Source organism: Aulonocara stuartgranti, assembly GCF_965226115.1.
Source record: "Aulonocara stuartgranti genome assembly, chromosome: 23".
NCBI classification, from domain to species: Eukaryota; Metazoa; Chordata; class Actinopteri; order Cichliformes; family Cichlidae; genus Aulonocara; species Aulonocara stuartgranti.
The window spans coordinates 7,085,759-7,101,913 of record NC_138958.1 but is presented as its reverse complement, the minus strand read 5'-3'; the positions used below and the strand labels follow the sequence as shown (position 1 = coordinate 7,101,913).

Below are 16,155 nucleotides of genomic sequence, written 5' to 3'. Positions count from 1 at the left end.
TAATTCCATATAGTCTTTTTTTTTTTTTTTTTTTGCCTGTCCCATTTGGTTCTTTAGCCATCAGAATTGTTGTCTGAAGACCAACAAGGATACCCAATGGATTTACTTTGCCAAATGGATCATCGTGGCATTGCCGTATTGGTCCATTTGATCGACCTTTGTTTTTATTATTTATTATATTTTATTTTCAGATGTTACAGATGGGACAGACATGAGTGAGGGATAGGAAAGGGAGAAAGAAAGAGGAAGGAAAAGAAAAACAGAAGGGGAGAGGGACAGTGAGAAAGGGGGGGAGAAAAAAAAATCTCCTGGATCACCTGTTGAGAGAAGAAGAATAGAGAACAAGTAAAAAAAAAAACAAAGCAATATACTAAACACAACACCATCGCATTAATCTAGCTAAGTGTAAACAGCAGTAAATACTAAATATTCAATGTTGTTGTGCAGCACGCAGGACAGACAGCGCACAATGTGCTTTGAAGTAGCAGCCAAGAAAGGTGTAATTTAAGTCTACGAGCAGTGAACACCCGTGTGCATACCTGTGCGCTTGTATTCAAATGGTTTCCACATGTAATGGTCTGCAAGAGGATGTAGCGAGCCATAGCCCCGTCCCCTAGGGCATGAAGCAGGCATGGAGGAGATCCAGGCCCCAGACATCCAGAGGCCTCAGAGTGCGAGAGCCCAAGAAGGACCACCGGAGGGGCATCCGTGCCACCCTCATGGGAAGGGCTGAGGATCCCCAGACGAGGTGTAACCCAGTAGCCACCGAGCAGAAGCTAGAGGGGGCTGCACTGGCGTGCCCGCCGGCTCTGCCGGCAGCCAGCTGTGCCAGAGTGAACCGAGCCGCAGGCCCAGAGGCCGGAGGCCCGAGGGCCCCCCGCACCCCGGAGGAGGCCTGACCGAGCAACAGGCGCCAGGCCCCGCCAGGTAGCCACCGGGAGTGAGCTGGTACATACCTGAGTGCCCAGCCCCGGACACCAAGAACCACCAACACACCGACCCCTGAGGGCATCAGTCACCAGCAGGGAGTGTGGTGAGGGGAGATAGGCCTTGGAGGGCCTGGGAGTTCCCAGAGAGGTGGAGTCTAAGACCCGACCTGACAAATAGACACAGACAAACAGGCACACACAGACACAAACATGCATTCCCACCCTCATGCACACATATACAAACACTCAGCACTCACCCAACGTAAGGATTCCATATAGAGTCTAATTGCTAAAAAAAAAAAAGAGTGGCAAATCATACAATTGAAAATTGATTCTTTACTAGGTTTTCTATTATGTGTAGACACAACACTGGTTCATCCCTTGAGTTATGTGCATTGTTCATGATGAATGACCCAAAGGTCAATGTAAAGTGGTTCCAAAAAAATCATCTGAAAATGGGCCAAAAATGAGGGGAAAGTAGACATAAAAAGAGCACTTGAAAATTTTACAAGAAAAACTGAATCATTGGAAACAATTTTTTTAATAAAAAAAAAAAAGAGAGAGAGAGAGAGCGAGAGAGAGAGAGAGATGTGACTCAAGACTTATGCACAGGACTTTACTTTATGGTTACTTGGTCTCAAGGAATAGGAAGAGTCCTTCCTGGACTATTTAGGCAAGAACTTCAACTCCTCTTGAGCGTCATTAGTAGTCATCAAAATAAACTAATAAACTGGGCCTGAACGATTTTCCTAGTTGCTGTATTTAGTTTTGGCCTTTTATCTTTAGGCCCTTTCATCTGTGCTTCCACTGCTCAGCTATCCCTCACACCATCTGCTACACTGGGTAAAACTAAATGACATCGCTCCTGTTTTACAAGTTTACTAACACAAAATATAGATCAATGCAAATTAGATAGAGGTCAACTGCTCTGTCCTCAAAGAACTAGACTAAATTTTCCTAACGTTTAGGTAATATCAGGTCTCATCAAGTGGGTATATTGGAAATGTAAAAGCTTAAATGCATTTTTACTGCCTGGACTAGTTCTATAATCTGATTCACTGAAAGAATTCACAGATTCTTCTTTTTATTTCTATATTTCTTCACCCCAGCTGCGCGATGAAAGTGTCGGTGTGGCGGGTCGTGGTCGGCGGTGTCGCTACAGGGTAGGCGAATGCATCTGCAACGGCATCCGCAATCACGCCTCGCCGGGTTAAAAGACTGACTGGGGTCCTATGTCGTTGTTGTTGTGGAGTTGTGTGGCTGGCAGCGGGAGAGCGGCATCTAACTGTGTGTACAGCAACTGTGAGGAAAGTGTAAATAAAATATGTTGAAAAGCTTTATAAAGTCATCGAGTCTGATACGGCTCCTTTTTTAAACAAATTTATAATTAAACTATAGGTTCAGTGGCCGCACACTGCCATTTTTCAGTCAATGTAGGTTCCAAAAAACTCCCAAATGAGTGTCATCCATAAAGTTTGGATACAACTTTTAAATCAAATTCAATTCAAATCAAACAATCAATATTTGATTCAAGTGCAGATGTTCAACTTTAATTCGAGGTGTTAAATTTTTTTGTATGAACCATCTAAGATTTACAGTCATTTTTATACACAGTGCCCCATTTATAGAGGCTCAAAATTAATAGGACAAACTAAAATAAATGTAAAAACTATAGACTCTTTTTAATACTTGGATAAAAAAAACCCTTTGCAGTCAATGACTACTTGAAGTCCACAATGTTTGAAAGATAATGCAATTTGGTTCATGAGCATATTTGTCTCCTCCCATTCTGGCACAAGTTCAACTTGGTTTCAACTTTCCAAAGAATTTTTTTAAACAGAACTAAGCAGGCGTCTTTAGATGTTTTTTGGAAAACTCAAATGTGACCTTTATGTTCCTGAGTGTAATCAGTGGTTTGCACTCTCAGTATTTCCTTTCATGGTTTATGTCTCTTGACAGTTCTGGACTTGGTTAGATATTGCAAAGCTGTTATTCTTAACTATGGAAATAATTTATAATACAAAATTATTCACTTCTCTGTTTTCTGTGATCTTTCTGGCCTTTTGGTGTTGCTGAGATGTATGTCTGCTTTGTTTGTCATGAAATAACAGTGAAACAGGTTTCACTTGACCATGAAACCTCTTGGTCAGTCAATTTTCCTATTCATTTTGAGCCTCTGAAAATGGGGGACTGTTTATAAAAATGGCTGTAATTCTGGTTCATGCACGATTTATGTAAAAACCCTTGAATTACATTTGAAAATCTGCACTTCAGAGGCAAAACTATAGAAATGTGACTTTATCCTAAACATTATGGAGGCCACCATATATGGAGCAGATTGCACACCCATAGGCTAGACTGTTATCATGTCAAGGCTTGTGAAGAAATATGTAAATAACAAATTTAAAGAATATGTTTGAGGATGTATTTTGTTACCCAAATATTGCCAGTAGTTGTTGTGCTTGACTAGGCTGGACTAGAGTGCTGTTAATCTTACAGTGGTAAACGTCACTGGATATCAATGACAGCGATTAGGAATGTAACTTAACGTACATTTACTCAAATACCTTACTGAAGTACAGGTTTAATGTAATTTATATTAGTATTTCAATGTTGCGCTACTGTCTTTTTTTAAAGGGGCTTTTTGTTACTTTCCCTGTTCTATATTTTGGATGAAAATGTTGTTCTTTCTACTCCATATAATTCATTTGAACGTCTTAGTTGCTTGAAATAAAATAAACAGTATAAATGATTGTTTACATTTTGTTGCAGATATGTCAACTTAATTGTTATAGATACATTTACTCATCAGTACATGAGTAAGTAAACTAATCAGCGGCTGCATTAAATTGATATGCACATATATGAATGAATAATTTCCATTTAAGAATATGTATAACGTCTGTGATTATGAAAAGTGCAATTCTACATTTAAGTAGCTTAATTATATTTTAAATCGCCCGAACTTTTTAAAGCTACTTAAGTATTATTAGATATTTTTAAGTAATGTCTGTTTTTTTAAATAATTATCCAGCACAAAACATATCTAATCATGTCTAACAACTTTGCATGTAATAAATCTGTAACAGGGGCGATTGTTATGTACACTATTTTCTACACAGATTCTGCTTGAATATTCGGATTTCCTGCTCCTTTGCAGGTAATAGATTAAAAAATATAATAATAATAATATTTAAAAAATAATAATAATATAATAATAATAAAAAGAAATGCACTTGGTTTGCACGCTTTAACCCATATATTACATTTCATTTCGTTCGCTTACCAACGAACCACAAGACAAACATTTTGGGTTTGGTTTTACGAGGGATTGCATGTATTTTGCGATTTTAACTGCTGCTCTCGCGTTATGTTGGTTGAGATCACGTGAGGGCTGTTGTGTGTCACGTGATATTGTTTTTCCTTATTCGCAGCGGTTTTTGTGGACGAAGTGGAAATGGCGAGAAATGAGGAAAAACAGCAGGGCAGACTGAACAGACTGTGGCTCCAGAAAGAGAGAGAGGGTAAGCGGGTAATACGTTTAGTGCGATATGCATTCAGTTGATAAAAACAAGCCGCTTTGGGGGCAGCTAGCTCTGCCTGTTAACTACAGTAGTGCTAACCCTCAGCTGCTAGTCCAATTAAAAACATACATTGAAATCTTGTAGTTTACACACTCACCAAAGCTCAAAAAGTAGGAGTTTTGCTGGACTACATAGCATTATTTGTCCACTGTCTCTCATTCTCACATATTCACTTGGTTTAATACACAGGCTTTAGCCCACGTGAAAACGCATATCCGACCATAAGCGATCCCTTCTGAAACCCAGAGATAACCAGAGACAAAAGCAACTAAAATATAAGTTTGCATTTTTACCTGTTGTTATGTTCGAAAATAGAAAAAAGAAGAGTAAGATGACTGTTACATAAAAGCTTTAAGGTGATTGTGGATGATTTCCCAGTAGGGACAAGTAAGTACTTCTTAATCAGAAACTTCCCCAGATATAAAACAAGAGGGGAGTAACTTTTATCTATATCTATCTATAAAGTTAGGTGGATGATACTAGAAGCATTTTCATGAAGTGAATCTGTAAATAAATATTTCATGCCCAGATGGCTAATGAAATTTAAGGTCATTTTCATAAGGCTGCAGAATAACTGCCCAAATAACTGCCTTTAGGTCGACCAAGATGGCTGAGTGGTTAGACATGTTTCTAGATTACAGACACATAAAATATGGCCTGCGGGCTATTCTGCAGGAAAACAAAATAATTAATAAGAGGCAACATTATGCTAAGAATCTCAAGGCAAGTAACTGTTGTGCTACTGAAAAGAATATTTAGCAGGATTTTTTTGTTCGTTAGTTAATTTATCTATGTTATTAGTAATATCTTCCTTGTGACCTTTGACCATGTTTTGATGAAGATATTCACTGGCACTTTGTGCACTTTATCTAAGATGGTATTGCACCTCGCTGGGGGGCTCACTTATGTTCTAGATGGACTTTGGCTACACTGGTTTCTTTTCCTTTACAGAGGGACGCCTCAGAGATATTCACGAGCGTCGACCAAAGCTGGTAATGAAGAAGCAAACAAAACACACAAAAGTCATGAAATTGTCACCATAATTCACTTAACTGGCTAATTTCATCAAGCCATTTCCTTTCACAGTCTACTCTTAATTCAGCTGCTGCTGTGAAAAAGTGGATCCCCAGCATCAAGAATGAAATTGAGTATTATCTACAGGTGAGTGTTTGTAACAAAGCAAGATTGGGTTTATTTTATTATTTATTTATTTATACTTTACCAAGTTCTTGTTGTTTTTCCAGCAATCACAACTTTCTCATTACCCGGAGAGGAAGATAGGAGAGTTTCAGCTGCACATTGAGGCCTTAGAGAAAGAGTACAAACGCTTCATTGCCAAACTACGAGTTCTTGATCCATCTTGTAAACACAAGCCATGGACTCCTCGAGCTTATTGCAAACGAAGAGCAGATATGCAAGATTCTCCAGCAATTGGTAAGTAGTTAATCTTCTGCTTTGAGTGAAACTAATAGTTTTTCTTTTTGACTTATGAGAATATTTCATCTTAGAATGTCACAAAAAATACAGTCTGAATGTGTAATGTGGAAATAAGATAAACCATATACATAATTTCCAAGTCTGAAAAGTGAAGCTAAAGCTTAAGTGACTCCTAAGTAACAACTTTGCTACTTTTAGTTCATACTGAATAAAATATTTGTAAATGATGGCCATTATTAGTTTCAGAAAGCAGGATAGACCAGGGCAAGCTGAGCTGGTGAGTGTGTTCTTTGAGTTTCGCATTCAGATCCATCACCAGCTCGTGGCATCAGGTTTCAAAACTCCAAGATGTTGACGGTGAAAACACTTAGTTGTATGTATACACTCAACATGGGCATGAATAAGAGGAATGAATGGTACCATCAATACCATGAATGGCAATTTTTCATGATTTCTTTGAACAGTTCTTTTTCCAGGATGAGTTTATTTTGAATTTTCTTTTCAGAGGGTCAAAAGTATATGCACCTTCAGGTAAATCTGGTAATGGTGGTAGCATGAAGCTGTGGGGCCATTTTGCTGTCAGTGGTACAGGTACATTACACAAAGTAGACGATATAATGAAAGGGGACTACATTCAACTTCTACAACTTCCCTTCAGTTTAGCCAAATGGTTGAAACATGGACACGAGTGTCCACATGTTTTTTGATGTGTTTAGATCCTGGAATGGCTTTGCCAAAGCCACAGCCTCAATCCTATTGAATAACCAGGTCTGTGACATGAAAATAACCAATTTAAATGAACTCTAGTAATTTTGCCAAGAACAGTGGGAAAACATCCAGCGAGAGTTATCAAATTATATATTTCATCCTAAATTTTGATCTTGTGTGAATTAGAGAAATTCAATAATAATAATTAGAATAAGTGATAATTTAAACTTCTGCGCCCCAATTCCTGTTTTTTAAAGTCATTTAATTTTAATGTTACATAATTAATCTTCTCTGGAAAAAAAAAAACAATTCAAGGAAATCATGAAGAGCCTACAACTATCCTTACATTCATGCTCATGATGACTGGATGGAAACTGCAGACCACAACTGTAACGCAAGGCCTTGTAACAAGACTTTACTAAACAATATAGAATCTGTGAGTTAGCATATACATCTTTTTTTTATTTTGAGCTGACATTACATTTGACTAATGTAAGGTGTTTACCTTGTAAATATTAACCTCCTAGGACCTGGTGTCCACATATGTGGACATCACATTTTGGGTTGTCTAGACCAGCGGTCTCCAACCTTTTTTGCACCACGGACCGGTTTATGCCCGACAATATTTTCACGGACCGGTCTTTAATGTGTCGCGGATAAATACAACAAAATAAAACTAGTACCGGTACCGAAAAAAAGAAGATTTATTCATAACACACGTGAAAAGACCCAGGAAAACCGAGTTAATGATCAAAACGATGACAAAATAACGCTGAAAACCGATAAAAACCCTGAAAACCGCACATTTCACACCTGAGCCTCAACTCTCACGGCCCGGTACCGGTCCAAGGCCCGGGGGTTGGGGACTGCTGGTCTAGACCACAGTACTAAATTTGGCTCTACAAGGACATTATGCTGCCACTGTTCTATCAAATTTTAAAACAAATGTCCTCATGTGGATATCAGGCCCTTGTAGAGCAAAGTCAGGTAAAAAGTCAGTTCTTTGTTTTGTTTTTTTATCAGGTCCCAATCAGCCCAAATAGCAAAGAGAAATTAAAAATGCACGCCATGAAAGAGAAGGTTAATGCATCATTACGTTCATGCTACATAATGCATTTCAATCTCTCATATTGATACTCAGTAAAATATTCTATAATATTTTTGAGACCACCTGGAAAAAAAATAATAATATAAAAATTAGAACAAACAGTTATATCAGTAACAACACAATTTTTAAATTGCCAGATGTAGCGTAAAAAAATTATATTAAAACATAATCATCTTTAACACAAATTGTTATCCTGTGAAATTAACATTGTGTGTTTTGTTGTTGCTTTAAGACAGTGGTATTGGTCATACATATATCTCACGTGTGTTCATTTTTATTTACAGTTAAAAACCCTCGGACCTGTGACTCACAAAACGATGGCAGTCAGCAAAATGAAAGTGTCTTTATTAGCAGAATGGCAGGATGTTTTGCACCCACTAAGCTGGTCTCTGAAACCTCAAAGGCCATGTGCGCAATTCAGGACCAGCCGCTTTCTTTTGATCAAACTCGTCTGGCAGTGGCTGCTGCTTCATTCAGAGGAACACCAGTTCAGCCTAGTTCCTCTCAAACGCAGAGTCTTGCCAGGATCCTGCAGTGTGGCTTGCCAAATCTTAATAATTCCCATTCAAGACAAATATATTCAGAGAAAAGCAAAGATGGGGTATCAGAGACTGTTGGGCAGAAAGCTGCCTTCCAAGAGAATAACTCAAACTGTGGAGCAGCAGGGAGGATACCTGGGAAGTCATCCAACATTGAGACAATGGAGGAAAGGACTGGTCATGTCTTGGGACTAGACTGTTATTCTTCTTCTGATGATGACTCTGACACATAACTTGTTTTTTATATTACATATTTTATAATACAATGGTTTATTGAAAACTCTTTCATCTCCTGTGTTCATTTAGCACATCCATCCAAAGTTTATATTAGCATATAAATGTCTCTTGTCATATAATGTCATAACAATAGCTTCATTTATGAAAACTATGAAGTATTTTAGGACAAAGTTACAAAACCTGCTGTGTAAGGAAATTGCATGTTTCCAAAGAGGATGAGTAATGTCGTTGATTTCAGGTAGAGAAGTTCATTGTCATTTTCAGGCACTTCTGAGCAAAGTCAGTCATCCTGACCACATCAACTTCCATTATGCAACAGAAGAAGAATGTGTGAGAAGACAACTAATTGATAGAGTCACTTGCTGATTCAGTGATTCATTTTAGTCTTCTCTTTCAGGTTATATTAACTGGAGCAGCCGCGTAGACGGCCTGGTTAGACCCCAAAACCCCACCCTCCCACCTAACCCATTCTTTGCTGCTAAAGCTGTTGCTACTGTTGCTGCGAGGACCGCTTTCAGCATGACACTTCTGGGAAACAGATACATCAGCTTGTAGACTAAATGCAGTCTGTGCAATTTATGGTTAAGTGTGACGTAGTTGCCATTTTACTTCGAACCTATTGCACACTTTATGGTGGAGTTCCCACTGTCTCTGCATGAACTTGGAAAAATGAAACAGTTGTGGACAGGACTGAGGACTTGCACCGAACTGATTAAAATATACCAATACCAAAAAAAGATAAAGACTACAGAATCTAGACAATGGGCGTTATTAGTTAAATTCACAGCTGATGTAAATCGTTTGCTTCGATGCAGTTCTAAATGTCTTGCAGCTCTCACAGCTGCAAGGTCGAAACTCGAAAGACACTTTTTTTTGTCCCAAGAGCCCACTAATAGGGGTTACTTGTGCTTGTAAGCAGAATTTTGTGATTGAAAGATAATAGGTAATGGAAACTGCTGCACCCACAACTATGAGATGGCAGGCGCATTTGCTCCATATCCTAGGAAACCAACCCAAAATGTCAGTAAGACCACAACGCTATTAACAATGCACTGAGCAGGGAGGGAAGCGGTGTGTGCTCAGCTTTCCTGGAAGCCCATCTCTGAGGTATTGGTTGGGGTTGAGTCTCACCTCTGAAGTATCGTTGCTGTCAAGTCTTCACAAGCAGACGGCAGGAAAGCCAGTGCAGAGATGTGCGTTCTTTTATGTGGCAGCACAATCATCCCACCAAGAATACTCTGTGTGCTATTGAAACTGCTGTATCACTGTTTACTAACAGACTGTGTCTCATTAAGAGTAAATCAAAGGAAAAATACCATTTGACAATGACGTGTTTATTCTCTAAAACGATTCAGATTTGTGCGACATCTCTCTCTGGTTCAAATTTCAAGTTTCAGTTTGTCAAACCAGAAAGGCCAGTAAAGAAGCTCAGAACTATGTCAACTGGGCAGCTAGACTTTTTACACTTTTCTAACATCCAGTGCAGGTGATTGTAGTTGCTCAATCTTTCCTTTTGTGGAATTTGTGAAAAAGTTTCATGTCTCAAGTGACTTGTAAGGTGGTTAGTGAGGTGAGGGTCAATTGAAACCTCTAACTTCCTTTCTTCTCAGACTTAGTTGCACAGTACACTCATATAGGTGACCTATGAAGCATAGAAAAACCAAATTATTTGATAACGTTTAAATAAAAAGTTACATGGCAATATTTTGAAAAACACAAACGAACCCAAAACAACAAAACAGCCCAGAGGAAATAAGCAGTGGTTAAAATTTTCATGTAAAATGACATGCTCTCTTCAATGCGTGGGAGGGTTGTGGGTGGTGAATGCCTTGATAGCTTCTTTTAAGTCAGAGGTGCTCAGACAAAAGCACACACCTCCTTTTTGCAGAGGACATAGATGCACATATCTGTCACACATCACAGATCAGTGGTATGGCCTGCACCGTGAACTTTGAGCAGAACTATCCATTTCCACAAATGTTTCTTGTGGATGGAGGAGGAGGAGGAAGACAGCAGGATTCTGCTCAGCCTCCAAGTCTTATACCCTGCTGGTCCTTCCCGCCTGCCCAGGAGAGAATGAAGAGCCGTGGGAAGAGTAAGGGCTGCATGGGAATCAGCCCCGGGCTTGCATTGGTCGTGCTCTTTCTGTTTCTGCTCGTGTTTGCAGCCCTGGGATTTGAAGCCTTTAAGATTTCCAGGCTAGAGGACCAACTGAGGAACAGTGATGGAGAGGTAAGGACTAACATGGAAAATTCATAAGAATGAACAAATCCAACGATCTTACAGTGAGTTAATAAGCTAATGATTAGTGCAATCAAGAAAGAGATACAGTAATGATGTGATGACTCTTAACAAAGCAGGGGAGTAAGTAACATTTGCAAAGACATAATTTTAATAACATTCCTTTATGTTCGGTTTTGGTTTTTCAGATGTGTTAATTGGTGACACGCACCAAAAGTGAAAAAGGTGACTACTGTCACCCATGCATAGAGGGGGAGTGATGGGTAGGTGTAAGGTGGGAGAATGGAAGAGTAGTTGGAAAGTTTAGCAGACCAGCAAAGTTTACTAATTAATTAACTTCGGTTTGGCACTGTTTACAGATGTGTTATTCTTTAGCTGTGCCTTGACATTTAAAAGGCATACCAAGGGCTTCATTGTTCCATCTGTGGTCACCAGTCCAGTGAGACAGGATATCCTCTCTCTGCGAGTTTTAGAAATAAGCACTGAGACACAGCGTCTATGATGTGGTATTGAGACTTCTATGTCACTTTTGTTTTACTGAAGGTGAACCAACCTGCGGCTGAGTTTAGTGTACCCCAGAAGCAAATCGGTAGGCCTCTCTCATCACACAGCTTTTTTTTTTCCCATTAAAGAATAAGAAAAGATGATGTGACTCTAATCTGTGTGTTGTTTCAGGTCTTGATGAATCTGGCCTTAATGGTCAGGACAAAAGCAAAAGATCTGCAGCACATGTGATAGGTAAGTCTTTTTTTAAATTTAAGCCATGCTCTTTGATTGTTACAAACTGCACATTTGTTAACATCAGATCTTTCATTTGGCAGGGCGAATTGAGACAACAGAACACCCTATGACTTTAAGATGGGATTCAAGGGCGAGTGGGGCATTCATCTCCGGAGCAGTGGCTTATCTCACTGCAGATGGTGCTCTGCAGGTCAATGAGACCGGATTCTACCACATTTACTCACGGGTTGAGTTGATCTTTAAGCAATGCTCACGTATATCCTCATTTGATCACACTGTGTTTGTGAGGAGAGCAACAGATACCCGACCTCGGACTTTGATGAAAGCCCACAGGGGGGGCTTCTGCCCTCAGCAGACGAGCTACTCGTGGACCACAGAGAGTTACCTCGGCTCGGTCGAGCACTTGGAAAAATATGACAGAGTTTATGTGAATGTATCCCACCCAAGATATCTTAGTCACTCGCATTATGGCAACTTCTTTGGTCTATACAAAATCTAAAGAATCCGGGGTGTTGGGCATTGTGTCCTATATTGAAATTGTACGCAACTGAATGTAAACAACTCAGGCAGAAGTGAAACTTACTCATTACTTTATTTGACTGATATATCGAATGTTATTTCTATCATACACAATAACTGCACTCTGCATAATATGATCTTTGAAGGTAAAAACAGGGAAATAGTGCACATTCTCGTGAATGGCACCTTAAAAAAGGCAGTGACATTAAATTAACCACATGCAGAAAGAAGTATTGTGTGTTTTGTTGATAATGGGGGAGTCACTTGACACTAAAGTTCTGATTTAATTTCAGCATTTTCTAAGTATTTATTTTGGTTTTGATCTAAATATTTGTCTATAAAACTAATGTTGTTATGCTTAAGTTTAAAAGTATATACAGATAAAGTATATACTCCTATTTTCTTTCAACAGGAGACGAAAGAGCAAACATTTGTTAATAAATAAAGTATTTCCATTTGACATCTGGTGTGCGAGGAGTCTGTCTTATGAGGAACACCTACATGAGTTTTGAGTATGACCACTGGAAAGTATTCACATGAAGACACCAACCTGAATTTACTACTGATAATGACCCTCATTTCCATATGTTCCACTCAGATTCAGCATCAGTTTAACACTTCAGGAGATTTTCTTTAAAGCTTTCAGTTAAATCTGAAAAGGAGCCTGAAAACCAGCCAGTCATTAAAAGCTCCTTTTCCTGCTAATCGTTTCATAGATGATTTAGAGACCACGCTGCATCTGTACTTGCATTTTTGCAACTTTTTTTTTTTTTTTCAGTTTAGCACCCTCATTGCTCTGTTCTTTTTCTGTACACCACAAACACACATGTTAGTAGATGTGAGAAAATGCAGCTTGGGCACAAATGAAGGGACAAAACTGAAACAGGGTTGACGTGTTTCCTTCCTGTGAGACTATCACGAGGGTCGTGCATGCGTGCATCCTGATTTATGTGAAAGACTTTGTGCTTAAAAGACACTTGTACAACTGTGAATGAGACCTGACTAATCCTTTAAAACATCATAATTTGGATTAAACTATCTCAGCAGTTACTGTTTTCACAGTCTTTAATGATCAGTAAGAGCAAAAATGAAACATATTTTTCATGCACTGTGCAGTCCTTAAAGGAAGTCTACAGTTGAGCAAGTGAAGTGCATTTAATTGTGTTTCTTTTGCTGTGCTAAACAAATTCAGCGTCATTTAGTGAACCACGTCTGTTCTACTTTGCTGAGGCCTCTCCTCCAGATGCAGCTGTACAGAGTTATCTAGAAAGCGTTATTCAAACCACTGCTGTGAAGGTGTTCAGCGTTAACTCATCGGTATAAATCCGTCTGGTGAAGCCTTGGTCTAGGCTTGTGGTTTCATCTTGTTCCAATATTCACTGTTTATAATCATCTCGATACTGGCTGTTGAAAGCAATACTCTATACTAAGTCTCGCTTTTGCCTCCAAAGCCCTCTAAACCTCTGAAGACAGGAATATAATTGCTGCACTTTATAAAACAAATCCAAATTATTGCATTACTGCATAATCTTTATTGTACACACATTTCACTGTGGTGGCCCTGCAACTGAAATCCTTACGTTTAAGCTTTTGTAACTTTGCGTAAAAAGTTGCCAAACAAAAACACACATTAAAATGAGTTCCTCGGTAAGACTTAATCGCAACCTTATACGTCTGACAACTAGATTAGATAGTATGTGGCAAAAGAGTGTTGTATATATATAGATATAGATATATGTATAACTCAATCACACGATCAAGCTAAGCGATAAGCGGTTACTCTCTGCCTGAGCAAAACATCCCCTGTGGCTTTTAGATCCACCAAAGAGGCTGACACAAACATGTTGAAAATTAAAGTCAAGTAGATGACTAGAAAGATTAAAAATTTATTTGCCACCCATACAGAGTCTCTGGTTTATTTTTTGCTATTATGAATTCTCGCGCACTGTCGCTCTGTTCTACTTTTCTTATGCATACTAGTAGTGACGGTGGTAGTGTTTTCCAAATAAGTGCAAGAGATCAAAGGATCGAAGTTACACTCTCTGTGCCAAAGGTTTTACCAAAGCTGATGTGAAGTAAGGAAAGAATTCTGGTCAATATAGAAATATTTTAGGAGCCAACTCACAGAACAGCTTCATAGTAATTGAACTTGTACGTTGAGATGTAAATATGCAAGTAACAAGGACTCTAAATACTGAGGTTTGTTTTAATGATTAAATAGGAAAATACCCATTGTCATCACCTTTTTCCAACCAAGCTCTGCCCACTTGACAACACTGAGTATCCGACTGAGTTTCAGATGGAATGCAAAGCATCACACCGACCTTCTCACGTTATCACCATCAACCTCACTGTTCTCTGCAGTTCCAGAGTCTTGAGATGAGTGGAGTTTTTATTGTAGTGGGCATGGTTTTGGAGTGGTACGTTTAACAAATACGCAAAGGTGTGATTTTGAGTTTCTTTTTTTAATGTATAAGTCTCATACGTTAGGGTGATGCTCTAAAACCCATGATCATAGTGATAAAAACAAATTTAAAAAAACCGAGATCTTATTCATCAAGTGAATTTAAATGTGTGAGTAATTGCTGCCTGATGCATCACTTCATTAAAGCTTCAATTCGCCGCCTTACCATTTGTGTTGCCAACTGCCCCTGTTTCCAAAGCCTAAGAACCTTTTTCAAATTGCACACTTCATCATATTTTTAGTGCCACATGCAAGAACCCAAAAAGGAGGGAGGCGGGGGTCTGCAGCACCCCCTGTCGCAAAAGGCAGACATCACAAGACCCGTGCAAAAGTGAAAACAATAGTACTGTAGATAAAGATGCTGAAACACGTCCTATGGTGTACAACATCTGATTCAAATGACGTTACATGCTAAAGACCAACTACAAGGTTAGAAAAGCATCAGATTAATGACCTTCATCCCCCTGGAAATTCTTGGAATTTTCCCCTCATCTGAGTATCATTCTCTAATTTGGGATTAAAAACATGGTTATCGACCACCATGACACAAAAGAGATTCACACACCGTCCCTGATGAATGTCCTTACAGACATTTTGAACAAGCTGGTGCCTCTCTGGATATTTCAGGATATTTATCTCCTAAACTTCTGAGGGCCAGGTCGCACCTGTGTTAGAATAATGTGTGTAAGCCGGGCAAAAAGTGATTTCAATTGTTTTAATGTGTTTTTTTAATATGTGTTTTGTCTACTTATATTAGTAAATAGACTATAGTGAACAGGATTTATAAATAAATTTCTATATAAAATAAAGAAATTATGAAAGAGGTATCTTTATGACTGCATTATTGTACCTTCACTATAATCAATCCAGTCCCTTTTGGTCACTTAAAATATCTTTATAGAATTATGATGTTATATTAGCTGCAATCTCTGTTAATGTCTTGGACATTTCAAAACTACATTTTTGATGTCAACAAGACTTTATTTAACTGGGTAAATAAAGGATACAGTCACGCTCATAATTATTCAAATTTTAACTTAAAGTTACTTTTATGCAACCGGCATTTTTTTTTTTTTTTTTGTTGACTGGAAATGACACAGGTGTCGCCCAAAAGATAATAAGATGATGTACAAGAGGCATTATTATGGGGGAAAAAAATTTCCTAGCTTTTATTTACATTTGAGCAAAAAGTGTCATGTCCAGAATTATTCATATGCTTCACAAACTGTCACAGTCTCTGGGAAAATTCAAAGTTCTATATCATTCCAAATAGTCCAAGCTGTTCTAAAGCATCCTAAGTACCCTGGTTAATTGAGAATCACTGTTTTAATCAACTCAACAGGTGAAAAACAGCAGCTCTCTGCAGTTGGTTTGTGGACAGACATGGCTAAGACAAAGGAACTCAGTGAGGACCTGCGGCTGCACAATGTGGCTGCTCACAAGTCAGGAAAGGGCTACAAGGCCATATCTAAATGTTTTCAAGTTCCAGTGGCTACAGTGCAAAGTATTATTAAAAAATACAAAATGTTCTGCACTGTGGAAAATCTCAGAGGACGTGGTCAGAAGCCAAAAGTGACACCTGTGCTGGCCAGGAGGATAGTGAAAGAGGTGAAAAAGAATCCAAGGATCACCACCAAGGCCATCCTGG

The 16,155-nt window shown here is 38.8% G+C and overlaps 2 protein-coding genes across 2 annotated transcripts; both read left to right on the top strand.

Annotated features, from left to right (window-relative positions):
• The first annotated feature begins 4,307 nt into the window (after positions 1–4,307).
• LOC309701307 (uncharacterized protein) lies at positions 4,308–8,588 on the top strand. The gene is made up of 5 exons (XM_082525411.1): positions 4,308–4,453; positions 5,465–5,505; positions 5,600–5,674; positions 5,758–5,947; positions 8,051–8,588. The coding sequence occupies exons 1-5, from the start codon at positions 4,387–4,389 to the stop codon at positions 8,536–8,538; spliced, it is 861 nt and encodes a 286-aa protein (XP_082381537.1). The 5' UTR covers positions 4,308–4,386; the 3' UTR covers positions 8,539–8,588.
• Positions 8,589–10,015: 1,427 nt separating this feature from the next.
• faslg (Fas ligand (TNF superfamily, member 6)) lies at positions 10,016–12,602 on the top strand. The gene is made up of 4 exons (XM_082525412.1): positions 10,016–10,774; positions 11,327–11,372; positions 11,459–11,521; positions 11,605–12,602. Exons 1-4 carry the CDS (start codon positions 10,475–10,477, stop codon positions 12,021–12,023), a joined length of 828 nt encoding a protein of 275 aa, XP_082381538.1. The 5' UTR covers positions 10,016–10,474; the 3' UTR covers positions 12,024–12,602.
• The last annotated feature ends 3,553 nt before the right edge of the window (positions 12,603–16,155 follow it).